The sequence below is a fragment of the Amblyomma mixtum genome, chromosome 4 (genome assembly GCF_055824585.1).
Source record: "Amblyomma mixtum isolate Tamu chromosome 4, ASM5582458v1, whole genome shotgun sequence".
Lineage (NCBI taxonomy): Eukaryota > Metazoa > Arthropoda > Arachnida > Ixodida > Ixodidae > Amblyomma > Amblyomma mixtum.
Window position 1 is genome coordinate 128,910,711 of NC_143015.1, and position 16,767 is coordinate 128,927,477.

Sequence of the window (16,767 nt, forward strand, 5' to 3'; positions counted from 1 at the left end):
ACATACCTATATATGTATATATGACGGAAGCTGAGTCGCCGAAACAAAGTAGAATAGGAGAATGTTTTATCCTATAATTTGTTGGCTTAATCAATGGGATAATAACAGTGTAATTATTTTATCTTTGAAAGATAACTGATTAGAAAGCGGAACATATATAATATACATACAGATAGAGAGAAATAGTCGTGTTAAACTTCGGTTCTTGTTCCCACGATGAACGCACAATGAGAGAGCAGGCTGAGCTTCGAAACATTTTTATTTGACAACAGCGAATATCTTCCAAGAAACCGGAACAACACGTCTTTCTGCATGTCCATATGCGGCATCCTGTATATAGGTAGATGTGTGTATATATATATATATCCATGTATAGATATATGTATATATATATATAATTATATATAATATACACTATACCGGTACGATGTGGAACGAACGCCGTCTCACCACTATAGAAATATATGTCAACAAATGGGACAGACCCATAGAAAATATATATATTACTCTCTGCGGTTGCGTCATATCAACAAATGTTTGTCCTCTTCTGTGTTTCTCGTCGTTTCGTGTGTTTTGTAATTTTTTTTCGTGCTTTTTTTTCTTTTAATCTTTCTCTCATCCTTCTACTTTCGTTTTTGTGAAGTGGGTAAAAGAGTGGGGCGGGGTGACATGTGTTCATTTCTCTCGTGAACGCGTAATAAAATGCATATGTATATAAAAACAAACAATGAAACAAAGTAAGCAAACAGACAACAAAAACAAACAAACAACAGCAACAGCACGTAAGCGCAGACACACATGAGCGCATCCTCTACCACACTCGCACGGGCAAAAACAACAACAAAATCAAAATAAAGAAAGGCAATAACGCGTAACGCATCTCGTACACAGATCCTCCCTTTAAGGCCAAAGTAATCGACAGTACAAATACAGCGTATGCAACATCTTTTCTCTAAAATCTTGGACCGTGTGTTCACAGTGCGGTGAGACACACGTGGTCCAGGGCTGGGCAAGCGCATGCAAGCGCCATCTCTCGCGAGCATTTGTAAACGAGCGTCATTCCCGGCAAAGTGAGGCGTGTTAGTCTCAAGGTCCATAGTTCCTGCTGTTGACACTGCAGATGAGCTCAGTTCTTGCTTCTCTTCACTAACCCTAGTAGCTGCGTCGCCAACGAGCTTCTAATGCGCATGCGCGGTGACTTCGGACCTCGTTAGTGCTTGCGCAAGCCAGCTTGACTTCCCGCTCTTTTTCACGCTTGTTTGGACAAACCGCATGGAAACTCGCAGATAGCAATGCCGCGACAAAACAAATGGATCTATGAAACTCGAATCCAGCCGGCAAAGATGTTATTCGACTGTCAGCGAGGGTCGTGATGAAGACGCAGGCTTTGAACTGGACTTCCTATCTTGTCTGTGCGGTAGTATCATAGAGCAAATGCGCTGACGGGATCTTCTGAAGCAGGCAGGGCTTCAGGCGCCCCGCGATCGACCTCGAGATATTACGCAGATCAGGATGCCTAATCGCGTCACAAAGCAGACGAAAACGAGGGGCGGGGAGGGTGCCTCGCACTTTCTCGAAAGAAAGGAGATCAACCAATCGGCACCTCACTCCCTATATACAAAACTTCGACTCGAAACAATGGAAGACAGTCCTTAATCGGCGTTCTTCGCTGGATAGTTTGCGTTTCGAACGGCAGAAACTTTCGAGCAGGCTCGTGCAAGCCGTGAACAAAACTTGTAGTTTCAACCCAACGCACAAGATGGCGCAAGCTGCTCTGTTTGAACAATGTCACGGCAGCGCAAGCCAGCTCGTCGTTTCTACTTGCTTTTCTTGTTACGAAATTGTGCAATTTCTCCCTCAGTGCTTTCTTTAGCAGCAGCTGTCGCTCAGTCAGTGTGATAAACGACTGTTCCGGTCAATAATGCACATCTGAAGTTAAACATGAAGCAAAGTGGGCTCGTTTTACACAAAACCCATAGTCGTGTAACCCAGGCAGGAGCATCATACGAACCGCAAATACTGTAAGAGTCAAATGCTGATACTAAAATGAAGTATCACTTTTTTTGTTCTTAACGACTCGTCATAACGTCGAGACCTTCCTTTTCAACAGCACGTACTGCCGAAATATGCAAGAACTGTTAAATACGCGTCTGCATGACAAAAATAACAAGTTTAGGATTCAGCAACGAGCCTGCGAGAAAATTTTACCATTAGGAAAAAGGAAATATAAAAGGAGGCCCGCCTGGTTCACCTAAGTGGCCAGACGCAACGTATTTTGGCACATAGAGTAGATTTAGTCGCCCAAGTTGAGGCGCCAAAGACCGGCACCGCAGCGCCTAAAGGACTTCAACAAAAGCCGAAACAAGAGAGATCTACGCACAGGGAAAAACGCGAGAAGTGTTAAAAACAGCGAAAGCACGATAAAAAGTAACATCTGTCCTCTTCGTCATGAAGAACGTGGCGGCTAGAATGCTGCTCCAACTGCTTTGTCTATTTTTGTTACACACGTTCCTAGCAAACAAAGGGAAACTTTCGGAGAACATCGCCTCACTTTCCAAGCGAGCTTTATTCGAGTCATTCGTCAACGCCCTCGAGTGTCACTGTGCTCTGGCCTTTATTCTCTAACCTCTGCAGAGGAGAATTCATCTCCTCTCCAAAGCTGCTCAGAAGGCATCGACTCACTAAAGATGAAAGGCAAGACGCTCTATCATCCAGTTTTAAAAGACGACACGAAGCGATCCAGACCACAAGATACACTCGGACACTGTCCGAGAGACACTGCTAGGAGTTTCTTAGGGGACGACTGGTTTGTCCGTTTGGTAGTTGGACGACTGAACTGAAAATACGCCCCGCAAAAGAAAGACGGAGAACTGTCGTCACCTTGCACTTTGCTGCTTTTTTAGCGAGAAAGCACTTCTGGCCGCACTCCCCAGGTTTCAGCGGTGTCTATGTGAAGCCTCTGATTAGCAAGTGCAACTTGGTCACTCGCTCAATTGACACCTCAATCGCGCTGTGAGTAGGCGGTGGCGTCTACCTACAAATTAAGGCAGTTATGCGCCTTTCCCTTTCTCAAAACCAGCGGAAGGTTTACACTGTTGACCTTGAGGAAAGGAAAGGCGTATAACCGCGTCCATGGGTCAGTGGACACCTCAATCGCGCTTTTAGGTACGTGGCGGTGGTGTCGCCCCTGCAAAAAAAACCGTGCTTTTGCGCAATATTTTGTTTCCAGCAATCTTAAGCCACCGGCCATTTTTTTCTCTTGCTCATTTCCGAGGTCCATTTTTTTTGATCCGCCGTCAATTAATGTACAACCCAACCGAAGGTGAGAAGCGTGATGTAATGCGCAGGTTGGTGCTGGATCGTTACTGTACGACAAAAAAAGATATTGTTAATCTTTGTCAAAAGTAAAGGATCCATGCAATTTACATCTAAGCCACACAAAGGCGAGGGAGGGGGATTGTTGCATTCATGACGTCCTAACTCTAGAGGAGAGAGAATGAGAGTACCCCTCAACTTCAATATACCTGGAACGCTGGCGATGCATAGCGCGCCACGCAGCGTGACTCAGAAGCAAACCTCGTGGTCTCTAAACTTTTGATCAAGGCTGTACATCGATGTACATGACACCGTTAACTATACACTTGAAGTCAGTACTGCGTTCTGCCGTGACTTCCTACATATGGGCCCGTATTTCATGCCCTGTAATAATCAACTGAATCGGCTAACTGTTCGCCCGGAATAAAATGAGAATTGGAGCGCACCCGCGGCATAATTTATCTCTGGAGGAACTGAAAACAGCATGCACACAGGAGCCACCCGACGTGGCACGTTAATTGGCTGCTGCTGGAAAGCATGAAAGCCACGAGATGAGCAACTGTCATTGCACGTCAACGCGACATACAGTGACAAAGTACAATGCAGGAGAAGGCAACCACTCGGACGAGTGAACGAACCCGTCGAGGACACTGCGAACGAGTCCGACGTCATATAACACGCCACGTGGAAAGAAAGAAAGAAAGAAAGAAAGAAAGGAAGAAAGGAAGAAAGAAAAATAAAAAGAAATAAGATAGCGGGAGCAGTGAATCACCTGCATCGCCTTCACAGCCCTGAGCAATGCGTTTCTCGGTTTTTCTTTCTCTTTCCTTTCTTCTGGAACGACTTCGTGTTGTTTCTAGTCCTTGTGCGTGAACATGTTTTTCCGTAGCGGCGTTCGCGGGTGACCTCCAAACCGACAACTGCATGCTGCACGCACAAAACGCGGAACAATTGGAACTCGTATCGTCGAGGGCCAGACGAGCAAGCCACCTCTGCTAGCGGGAACCGCTGCGGACTTCACTTATACTAGGTGCGAAGCGTAAGTTACACGCTGTTATCGTGCGTTCAAAAGGTATGCGTATAATATAACGAGGCGCTAACAAGCGCAGTTAAAAATTCTTTCCGACGTGTCTAACGCAGCACATTTTTGCAGAGCTAATGGGAATAAGGTTAAGTTCAAACAATGCTCGCTTGAAAGTTCTTCGGCGTGTAAAATGGAAGAAAAAAAAAACATGAGACAGATAGGCGCACCATTGTGCACCGGGTACCGCGAACATGGCGGCCATGCACAGACAAAACCAATCGCGTCAGGTTACGTTCAATGTACGGCGATCTAACAGATCGCTACGTCTACTGTTACGTTCTATTTAGAAGCCAACCGCATAGGCTCACCTGAGAATAAAAAAAAAGCAAGGCAGGCGCACTTTATGCCTTTGTAAAGGCGATACCGCTAAAGGTGAAACCGGTGGTAATCCTTTATATCGCTGTATATAAAATACGACGTAAGGATCAAGTTCGTTAGCGTAGAAAAACGCATGCCCACTACGCTGCTTGCAACCGCCTGAAATTCCCGCATCCCAGAAAGATAAAAGGAGAAGGTTTGCTTAGATTCGATGTCAGTATCGACCCAGACGTTGCGCCATAACTCTGCTTTACCATCCGGCTAGGAGTGGATGTTATTCCGAGAGCCGAAACGCGAAGTGATTGATAATGCGCGCACCGATACCGCGCTACGAGAGCGATTCGCTGCCCAGCCCTGGGCCCGACAGAGCATCGTTGTGGAGCAAACAGACTTGCTTGAAAACACCGGCAGTTTCTTCGCGTAACGAATATTCGAGATGCACAGACCAGCAGCGGTTCGGAGAAATGCATATGAACGAGCAGTACCGTATGCACGAGCGTACAACGGACCAGCAATACTCCAGTGGTAATACACATTCCGTGACACAACATCAACAGCGACGAGCATTGAACACGGTTCGAGCGCAGCGAATTCTTTGTCAGGCTGTGGGAACTGAGCGACCTGGAAGAGGGACGTGAAGAAATAAAAGAAAGGAGGAGAGAAGAACGTAGCGTATTTTCTGCTCCGTAGTCGACGGCCTAGGCAGGTTCAAAAGCTGGAACTACGCTCTGCCCGGACTGCCAAGTGTTCGGACCACAAACGGTTTCTGGCTAGCCATTAACTAGTTATAGTCAAGGAAGCGAAAACGCATGAGACAGAAACAGCAACGTATGCAACACAAGTGATTAACCGGAACATTAGTCCAGAACACCCGCAAAGTGGCGCCCAAAGTGGGGTCCTCCTAAAAACCTATCCCACGTTTGGCGCCAATTTGTGGAGTCGGTTTCAACTTGGCTATGAGGCAGAAAATTTTCTTTCGAATAAAGTAGGCCTTCGGTTGAACATGCATACGCCGACAGCAAAAAAAAAACGTGCAAACAAAGAGAGCCAATTAAAGTGAGACTTCTGTACTCGGGTATATTAAGTCTCGCCAAAAAAGAACTGATGTAACTGGGCGGTGCAAAATTCGGGACCTGCTGTTTTCTATTTTGAAAGAACTTCTGGAAATAAACAGCGAATGAATGAAAAACAAAAATGAAAGCTACGCTCTGATCGCGCCCAACAAATCACACCAGGGTCGAACATTGCTGGCACCATTTTCATAGCCGCTGCGACACATCCGGCCAATGGGACTGAAATATCCACAGCGTGACAGTGACAACAACGACGCGCCCAGTAGAGCGAGCATGCTTCCGAAAACTTTACACAACGACCAGTGGCACAAGCCGGTTGGCTGCGAGCAGAACGACTCGCCTCTGACATCAAGCACAGCGCGGATATCACTACTCAGAAAGGGAAAGCTTGCAGGTTTGCCGAGGACGAGGGTGAGAAGCAGGAAGTGACGTCACTAGACGCGTCCTGTGACGTAGAGGACCGAGGGGACGCATCCGAAAAAGCCACCGCAACACCTAACTCGTGACACGGTTGCTGTCGTCATAGTGGTGTCGATCATGCGACTATTGGTACAACCGACCACGTTTTGTCAACGACTGTTCGGGTCAATCGCAACACTTGCGAAGCGCTCGCCAAAGTTCTCCTTCGCTCCCTTGGAGCCAGTGTTCTAAAAAGAATTCCACTTCCATAGTGTCCATGACGGACAAGCGGCTAAGGGTATTTAGCTTCCAGTTCTTTCAGCGTAACTTCACAATTTCTTGACACGTTGTTACCCTTCCGATGCCAACGCACTTGCGCTGGTGTACCACACTGATAAACTGACATGAATACAAGAATACGGGCTCTAGGTTCACGTCTTAAGGAAGGCCAGAAGGGCCTCCTGCCAGGCCAACAAAGAAAGCTGTTTGTTGCAGGAAGTTGCCAGCATCGTGCATCTAAGGGCAGTTTCGATGAAGCGAATAAAGAGGCAAAGTGCGATACTCTGAGTGGAATACAGGGCTGAGGTTTTAAATATCCTTGAAGGCAGGCTGTACATTAAAGCGGTCATTAGTTCCTTGAGATACCTGACGCAGCACTAGACATGAAATCGTTTGAAACAGACTTGGTAGCTTTAGCACACGCTGGAAATCCAAGCACCTCTTCTCGATACCGCGACAGGAACCACAGCTTATCTACATGACTGCGCGGGTTTTAAGACATTTTATGACGACATGCTTAACTATGGGGACCGGTAACAATGGGGAGAGGGCGCATCAACTACAGCCTCAACTGCAAGTACTGCAGAGACTGGGAAACGTGGCAGGTAAGGGGCCCCATGGAGGCAATGGTTTATGTCTTGCTGATTATATGATATGCTGATTGCGAGAAGATATGCTGTCGCTTGAAGAAGCGATACGCTGCGTGGCAAGCATTGCGTTGACCACTGCCCGAGGAGCTAACCGTTAGCGAGCCGCTCATGGCTCTTTTGCGCCTATCGAGTGAGATGGGGTGGACAAGAAAGTATGATCCTACTAGGGCGCGCTCTGCAGGACAAAACGGACACCCATACCTCACGATCACGAAAGAGGCTAGCTGTTTGTCAAGCCTAAAAGGAAGTGAGAATTTCTGTATACTGATGCTGCCCGAATTCACCTACGCGTCGAACGGAGCCTAAACGCCAAAACAATCACAAAGACCACAGAGATTGGACAACAAAAGCTGTTAATTCCCCAGGGTGAGCTCCAGTCAAGGCATAACACAGCCGCTGCTTGCAGCGTTCAAGCGACGAGCATGTCATCTTCTGAACTGTGTGTGGACAAGGGGCCTTCACACCGGAGGTGTGTCAGTGTGCGCACAGACGTGCACAATATGTGCCACCAGAACGGCTCATGCCTCCGACCTACGGACTTTCTCGCGGGATGTGGAGCAGGAATTCGCAACCCCTGCAACAGCAATGAACACACAGTGTCCAAAGGAAGGTACAAGAACGACACTTACAAGCAAGTACACACACATAGCCGCATGTGCTCGTTGAAGACATCCATTAAACATCTCCCGGATGTCTATCCAAGAAACGACATCTAAGAAACAACGAATTGAGTAGCGAGGTTTAAACTGATAGCTGGACCGGCATCAAAGGTGTCTCCGCGAATATCCGCTGAGATTGAACACTGCGCTGATTGACGCGATTGGCGATTGCCACGGAGACTGAGCGTGCACTTTCATCCAAGATTGAACCAAGAGAAATGATTGACACACGCCGAGGACGACATATGAACGCGTTAACTTTTTCAACACTTCAGCGAAGTGCACATAATTTCTGGCAATTAAAAAATGATTATCGCAATAGCTTTAAGCGTTTTCCGGTACCAGAGTTTGGTCCTTTGAGAGCTTTGCTCCATCACAGCATTTGTCATTGCCCGAAGGCAAACCGCCATAGGAGAGTTGATGTGTCAGTTTTTCAAGTACAAAGAAAAGAACAACTAGAGGCTGGTTCGCTTGGAAGCGATGCACAGATGCGTCACGCGTGGTCAACATTGCTTCAAAAATGTGGCACTGAAACACAGGAAGGACCCGCCAAAACACAATGAGCACGCGCGGTTATTCTAAGCTCTCTTCTAATTTTCATTCGCAGCAAAGTTAATCGCATAAGCGCTCGGTTTCTAGAACAAAAGTGGCCAGCTCAGCGCACACGGAAATACATGGAGGATTGTAGAACCATGTCAATGTCCATATCAATTTTTAAAATTTCTGCCCAAACGGAACTGTTCCTTTGTACGCGACGCGTCTTGCATCAAAAAACTTGCCTTTGAGATACTCTGTGACGTCAACCCATACCGCTCCTACATCGGCAATGATTAAGTACCCCGCATTCACCGTTTGCAAGGAACTCCGAAAAAGAAAGTACACGGTAGTCTGAAACTGCATCTGACTTAGCGCTTATAGAAGGTGAGGGGCATCAGGCATTCTTTTGCGAGACGACAAATAAGTATTCGTTGATCTATCGCACCTTGTCCTGTCACTGTCCCAGTTTTAAGGAAGCTATGTGGATGAGGCTCTGCTTTCAGGAGTATTCAACTGTCGTTTCCATTATTTTACACTTTGTGTTGTTGTTGACTGCGTACAAGCGAACCTATACTTCCGAGTTAAATTTGTGTTCAGGAGTTATTAGTCCAGGGTTTGCAAAGCTGTCTATATAGCTTGCAATGAACAAAGCCAAGCTTCAGCCTCAGCGCAAAAATGCAGTAAGTGTACCTCTGCGGCTTTCAAGGCAACGTTGTGGCCACTGAAAGTTCGCAGAGCACCGGCCAAGTGGACTGAAGAGGGCGAAAATGTTGGTAACTTTCAGTCTCCGATGAAGGCTTCTGAGAAGTATATTTTTCAAAGAGCTCTGCCGGGTGAACGATGACTACCGGATGTCGATGGCAACCTCGCATTTTAGTTGTACCTACTTCGCGGTGCCATGTTTTCTATCTCTACGATGACTGTCGATAGATAGCTGAAGACCGCACCTCTGCCCTTGGAACACCGCCCTTGCAAAAATTTAAACACAGAGATTCCATAGACTGCTTAGACTTTGTAGGTTGTGTTAAGAAATCCTTGCAATGCAGAATAAACGAAGAGCTCGATCGCTTCGCGCCCCGATGACATTAAGAACACCGCTTCTCGGCTCGTACTACTCGCTAAGCGAATCTGTGTTAACAAAGCATCGCTGTATAGAAGGATTCGCTCTCAGCCGTTCTGCTCATTACTCTAAGTCCAGGAGACAGTTTGCGTTATACACGTCCATGCTGCCGAGAATAAGACTGTCCCGGTCTCTCTGTCTCAGCCGTCGCGCGAGCGGTTCTTCAGCAAATAGGTAGCAAAGTTACTACCCTCAGTTACGTCCCGGATTCGTCCACGAATGCGCCCATCGCGTGAGTCGACCTTAGGTGTCGTTGGGTCTCAGTAAATGCATTTAAAATTAAAAACTGAGCAATTATTTTCTCCTCATCCTCGCTTTCCCTGAATCTTAAAACGAACTTTAGCGCTACTCTGTTCCTATGTCTTCACACACTCGCTTTTCCTGAATCAACCTGAGCGCCATTGCACCAAAAAAATGGAATGTTTAGAGAACATACACACACAAAAAAGCGAACAACGCTAACGCCTATCCTTGTTTAGGGTGACCCTGTAAGCAGCATATCCACGCCACAGGGGCTGCCGTATGCTCATTCGGAAGTCCTGGACCAAGCGGCCAACTGAACCAATCTAGAGGAAGAAGCTAAACAGCTTCTTTCACATAAAACGCCACTCGGAAAACAGCTTGCGTTTGAAGAGGGAACTGTGGTACCACTTCCGCGATACATAAGGTCTACATCCGTCAAAACATTTTATAGGGTGTTCTAAATGCCTACTGCATCCCGTACAGTGCTTGTTCGCGCGCACTTAGTACATTCGCGAGTGAATAGGTGGCGCTAGGCGACGTCGTTCTGCAAACAAGGCGCCACGACGAAAAGGATTTCTCTTGTCCTTGATGTAGATCACGGGGAGTCAATGAATTCCGCCGCAGTTACGGAGAATCTTGAACGGCTTACGATGGCTACACTGAGCAAGCGACCCGTTAGAACACGAAAGGTATGAGGATATGCAGCAGAATGTCTGGTACGCGGTGGCGCGATCTAGTTGTCAATACCACAAGCCACCTGACGGCGGGTAACGCACACATGACAAGGCCCAGCAGGTACTCTTTTGTTTTCTTGGGCGAAAAGGGAAGAGGAACTGACGTCAGGAGAAGTCGGAGGTGGACGCCGCCTATTTGCAGGAGCACGCACTACGGGTTCAGATTGAGGTGTGCGCGGCTATTTTGGTGGCTGAGACGACGCCTAGGTGGCGCAAGACACGGCATGCGAGCCGCCTCAACAACTTTCGCTGCTCAGCTTCATCTGCTGACATGCACATCGGAGAACCTTCGAGCGCAAATATCCCTCAGTCGTTAGATAGTTTTAGCCCCACCATACTGTGAATACGGCAACTGCTACCGCACGGGAAATGTAGCAAGGCAATCGCGGCAACGATAGCAACGTCAACACTTGCAGCATTTACAGGAGGCTGTCTGGCTACGCTAAAGCTGTCTATCCCTAGTTGGAGAGTACACAGAAATCCAAGCAATTTGCCGAAAGTTATTTTCGCTATTATTATTCTCGCTATTTATTATTTATTATTATTTTCGCTAGTTATTATTAACACCGTATACGGAGAGATAAGACAGTTTTAGCGCAGCCGGTTAGCCGTACGGCAAATACGGTGACGCGTTGCCATTGCCACCATTGCCAGGTTTGCCTAATCACATTTGCCGCATGGCAGCAGTTGCCGTAGTTACCGAGTTTACCGTACGGTGGGCCTAAAACTATAAATCTTACTCGTAGTCAAAAAAAAAAAACGGATGTAAAAAGAAGGACCTTGGCTTAGCAAACTAGCTGGAATAGGGAAACCTACTACTCAGAAAAAGACCATGACGCCGAACAAAACGTTCAGACGAATCTGTGCCGTGTCTCATGCCACCCTGGCTCTGTCGGATCTGGGCAAGCGCGGGACAGCGCCTACATTCAGCGATAGCCGGGCGGTACTGTACAAGGTTTGGTGGCAGAGGATGCTGCAACGACTGGCCACAGCTAGCACAGTGGGGTTTTGCCCTTCCAGCGGCGCAGCGCGACACGTGCATAAGCGACGACGATACGGACGACTGACCGGAAGCCAGATATGCAGGCGTGAGGAATGAAGAGGGCATCAGCAGCGGCGACGCTAAACTTGCATAGTCACAGCTTTCACACGATATACACAACACGCACGTTGACAGCACGCACCTAAAGACGCACGAGCACTCCACGCACTAGCGTGGGGAAGAGAAAAAAAAATGCTTGCGAGACCACAGGAACTAGCTACACGCAGTCCTTCGCAGACGTCACTTCCGGGGACGCTGCGAGGGCAAGTGTGCCCCGTACGCTCCCAGGTGGCGCCGATTGTCAGTCAGCCCGCGGCTCTTCTGGCTCTCTCGCAGACAAGACTGGTGCCGAAGGAAATGGTGACGTCACCAGTGTCGCCATAACGATGTTTCGGCGTCCCCCTCCCCTCCAAAAAAAAGAGAAAAGAAAAAAATGAAAGCGAAGCGCGCTGGCCATTGAGTGCGAACAACAGCTACGGCGGCAATGAACCCACAGTGCACATGCCTTCTAGCGTGACGTCATCAAAAGTTGTCGACGCACTGCGCTCCGTGAAAGAGCGGTCGCTCTTCACGAACGGTGCGTCTGGACCCGACTTGAGCCAAATGACAAACCAGATGGCAGCCTTGCTAGTGATTAAAGGTGCATTCTAACTCTAAGGTCTCGAGCAGTCACTGTCCTCGCGGCAGTTGTCATGAGCAAACTGGCCTTTAAAATGAACAGTGCAACGCTCTTTGGCTACACCCCCCCTGAGAACAGCTAGCGACTTCCTTTCGCGTCGTAGCAGTCACATGACCAAGGTCAGCGAACGTTTGCCTCACTTGGTAAGCATGATGAGGAGCGGCACTCCAAACATCGCCTTTTGCTGGCACCGAAGCTCAGTGACGTAGGGTTGACGAATGACGTCACTGAAGCGCTCACCAATAGGCCATCGACATCAGCAAAGCAAGCCCGACTTGGAGCAACACGTTGGCACTTTTGTCAAACCTTTCATTCTTCACAACAATGGCTCAATGGGTTATGGTCCTCAATACGACAGTGATACACGTCACCTGAAAGACATGTGCATTGCATGCTCTTTCTGTTTGTTTCTGTCGGCCTCTGGAAACACCCCCGCAAAAGGCATACAACAGCCCATTCACAAAAAGGCCGCAGAACACTCTCCAACCAAAATTGGCAATCAAATGGTGTTGGTGACGGAGGCAGGAAAGCCTTCCACAACAGAGCAATCATTGTCAAAACAACTGTCAGTGTCCCAGGTAGTCGGGAGGGACTCAGAATCCAGAAAAGAAATAAAAAGGAATACAACAAAGACAGAGTGAAAAACGCAGCTCTAGTAACTGATGCCACATCGCAACCTTAGTGCATCAGGGTTCTGACAAAGCTCCTCTTTCGCACAACGACAAAATGAGCAACCTGTACAAGACTTCTCATGTTGAGTAGAAAAATAAAATCTTCCCTCATTCCTCGAAGGTCACGATGGATGACCGAGCACAAAGAAAAAACAGCTTTCGCCCAGATCATTCACACTGGTCTTCCTGCGATGGTGAGTGGGTTTAAGGCGCGCATTAGACAAAAGACTTTGCCAGCTGCTGCGAGCTTCGTCGATGTTTTGCTGATGGCCCGACGTCCACAAGCCCACGAACCAGCCAGGGACTTCTACGGCTACTTTTGGACCCAAGCTCCAGAAATTGTGCAAACGATTCGTGTGATTGTTCAGGCAGCTTTGCGAAAAACTTGAACAATGAAAGAAGAAAGAGATGCAAGAGAGTAACCACTTAGGGTAAGGACTGCGATGAGAAAGAAACAGGGGTCATCCTTTAGTTTCACTGTACTTATCACCGCTAAGTATGTTAGTTGGCACCCCACACCGAGAGCTCAGCGAGATATATGGCTGAACAAAATCAAGATAGAGGGTATCGGTTCTGCACAAACTAGCGTGCCAAGTTGTACATATCTGCTTGTTCAATGCATTCGATCTTGTCGTTACTTTCGTCCAGTGAGCTTTGACTCACTGGATACATTCGTTGGCGTATAGGAACAACCTCAGACTGAATGCGGCCTAGTGCGGACGTGATACGTTAATAGCTGCTTTCACTCAACGTATAGAAAGACCATGTACACCCTGCCAAACATGCTGGATGCTCAAGGATGACTGCTCACTGGAAGTATGAAAATTTGATGAGTAAGAAAAAGATGTAAACAAATTTTGCCTGTTGCAAATTCTCGGTGTAAGAATCGAAACGCTTTTGCCCTAGCCCAAGTTTTATGTTTCATGCAAGTTAACTACATGATATAATCATTCAACATTTTCCACAGTACTCAGCAGCACAGCAAGTCCACAAAGCAATAAATACACCTGTGCCGCACTCAGAGCGCGGAACCACATGCACCATGCACCGGCATTTGTTGTGAAAATGGATTGGTGCCCCGTAGACAGCAGCCTTGAGTTTAGTGCACCATTTGGCCAGCGAGACCAGCCGACAAAAAAAAAAATAATGCAAAAGACTGCGGACACCATCATACCAACGCAAGTACTACACCCTACAGTCAGAGCGCAAAGTTCACGATTTTACAACTGGTGCAGAAAAGTTCATTCAGTAGCACGTCGATAAATAACGAATATTCTTTCCGGCAAGTTTTTACGAAAAACTTGCACGGGGAACCCCAATCACACAGTTCTGCTCATAAATGCGTCACGACACGAACTCGTGGAATGGCCCAACATCGATTCGGATCATTTTCCAAGCAGCGAAAATAAAACCGCCGCTTTAGGGACACAAAAAAATGTGGGTTCAACACTCTCACGCATGCCTTAAGCGGCTCAGAGCTCTGAGCGACAGTCTGGATGGCTCCCAAAGTCGACACACCGCGTGCATTCAGCAGTTGCCCAAATCGAATGAGTGGGGTGTTTCCAGAGTTTGCCGCCCAATGAAACGAGATGGCGTCGCGATCGCCTCGTGCGCACACTGCCCTCTACCGACGACAGCTGCTGCCGCACGGCGGCGGAATGATGCATAGCGAGTTTTGCCTACTAGAAGAGTGACACTGTCGAGCCGCCGTTGGTCGAAACCAGCCTCTTCTGCGTCCTCGATTGGGTGGGCCGACGGTGGCGTCACGGAACGCGACTTGGCTCGGCTTGGCTTGGCGGCGGAGTCTCAGTTTTGATGACTTGGTGGCGCGCGGCAGAGGCGCTTCAGGGGGCGCCTCCGTCGCTGACCGATAGGTCGTCCTCCTTGAGGTCGTCTTCGTCGAGGTCGTCTTCGTCTTCGTCGTGCAGCGGCAGCTCGGCGGGGCAGAACTGGTACGGCTTGGGGTCGCCGCGGATGTCGCAGATGACGTTTGTGAGCGCCATGATGTAGTTCTTGGCCAGCGTGAGTGTCTCGATTTTGGACAGCTTGCGCTCCATGGCCACGTGCGGAATCACCTCGCGCAACGCCTGCAGAGGCCGAAGGAAGGACGACGTTATAAATGAGTTAGAGTATTTTGCACTGCATTAAATGTGTAGTGACACCAACCTCTCAGACTTCATTTGTGTGCCTAAAATGCTCTTTTTCATGGCAATTAAAAAAAGGCGTAGCTGTAAAGCTTCACACAGCATGTTTCTTTATATACATTGCTTGCAACGACGTCCCAGTAGCCGCCACGTTGACGAACCAGGAGCACGGCGAAAAATTTCGCGTTCCTTTAATGCACTTTTCGCCACCTACTCCATCCTGCACCGTGGAAGCTATGCGGTGTTCATAACTTTGGCGCCTGTCTCAACAAGTGCAAGACATCTATCTTCACCCGTTGTTTTCAACGGCTGAGTTTCAGATCTTCCAAAACAAACGGCAATGTAACGTCACAAGCTGGTCAGTGATGGAGGTTTTGAAGAATACTTCTTCCCACAGACTTCCCGCTGCCCTGAGATACATTTAGCAAATTTTTGCCTCCCGTGCTGGGCGCATTTGCTAAATATTTATGCCCCTGAATCCCTGAAACTATCCTGTGATGTTAAGCTGCTATCGGTCACACTACGCAAACCACAACCAACCACTACTTAAACTACAACAGGTTCAACACTTGAGAAAATCCAAACAAGGTCGCGAAAAAAAGAGAAGACACATGACGCACGAATACTCAATGGAAGGCAGGTGTATGAAAGCGAAAGAACTCAAGAGTGTTCATAACAGGGAGTGCTTGACCATGTCACAGCCTATCACATGAACTGGTGACGACGCAGAAAATGACAAGCATTCATACTTACGCCTGCTGCGGCCACTACTGCAGCAGACATGCCTATGGAATTTATGGCCTTTAACTGCTGTATAATGATTTACAGTTGAATGAGTCAGTTAGCGTTCATAATTAGTATAAATAGTGGAAAGGAATGACAGGCTACGCGAAGAAATACAAGGGGCAAGTGCTAACCTCCAAACTCGGATTTTCTCTAAGAACAGGAGAAAATTAGAAAAAAATATTCGTATAAGTTGCAACATATAGAATCATTAACACTGCAGTCAGTGCAGAAGACTGTCGATGCCCTAATGAACAAATTAAAGTATTCAGTCCAAGTTACCTAGAGTGGAAAGCAAATATGTTTTCCATGAAGCAAATAAGGTGTAAATGCAAATAGACTGAAAAAATTGCGGCGCAACGACGACAAAACAAGAAAGAAAAGGACAACACATGTTTCCGCTGCGCTGCCATTTTTTCAGACATGCACCAACTCGTCCTACAGGCCGTCATTCTAATGCAAATAGAAAACAGATTTTTAAAGGAAATAATTTGAAGCAGCAGCTATCAAGATCACTTTGCAAGGGATTCGTTGTTTAGTGGCTGCTGGGATTGCTCTACACACATATTCGAGAAGTTTCATGCCCCAGTCAGACACTACGAAAGTTTCCAGGGAGAACATTTAAATGCAGCAAGTGTGAAGCAGCGCATGCTTGTTCTGAAGCAATGGCTAGCGAGACCATGTGACAACAGGAGTAGCATGGTGCCACCTATGCCACTAAATGAAAACCATTTACTTCTTAAGCTGGCAACATTTAGATCATGGGGTTTATGTGGTGTATGCCACAACCTGGGATGTCAGGCTCTGGTCAGATACAACTGAAGAAAAAAGTGGCAGATGCCCCTCAAAGAAGCCCTCCAAAAGTGGCGTCCACTGATTTGAATGACATCGCGGTTAGACCTATTAAGCCGTGATTAATCCCCTTTCATCTGCCACGACCTGGGATGTCAGGCTGTGGTCAGATACAACTCAAGAACGAAGTGGCAGATGTCCCTCAAAGGAGGTCGTTTAGCCAATGGCATCGACCGACTTTTGTG

General features: G+C 47.6%; 1 protein-coding gene across 4 annotated transcripts in view; it reads right to left on the reverse strand.

Annotated features, from left to right (window-relative positions):
* Positions 1-241: 241 nt before the first annotated feature.
* Positions 242-16,767, reverse strand: part of dimm (basic helix-loop-helix family member dimmed) — a 391,032-nt gene continuing 374,506 nt past the window's right edge. For all 4 annotated transcript variants that reach the window (XM_089587989.1, XM_089587988.1, XM_089587990.1 and 1 more), the window contains one exon: positions 242-14,890. In XM_089587989.1, the coding sequence (XP_089444115.1) occupies positions 14,648-14,890 (243 nt within the window). In that variant the 3' untranslated portion in view covers positions 242-14,647. The remainder of the gene's footprint in view (positions 14,891-16,767) is intronic.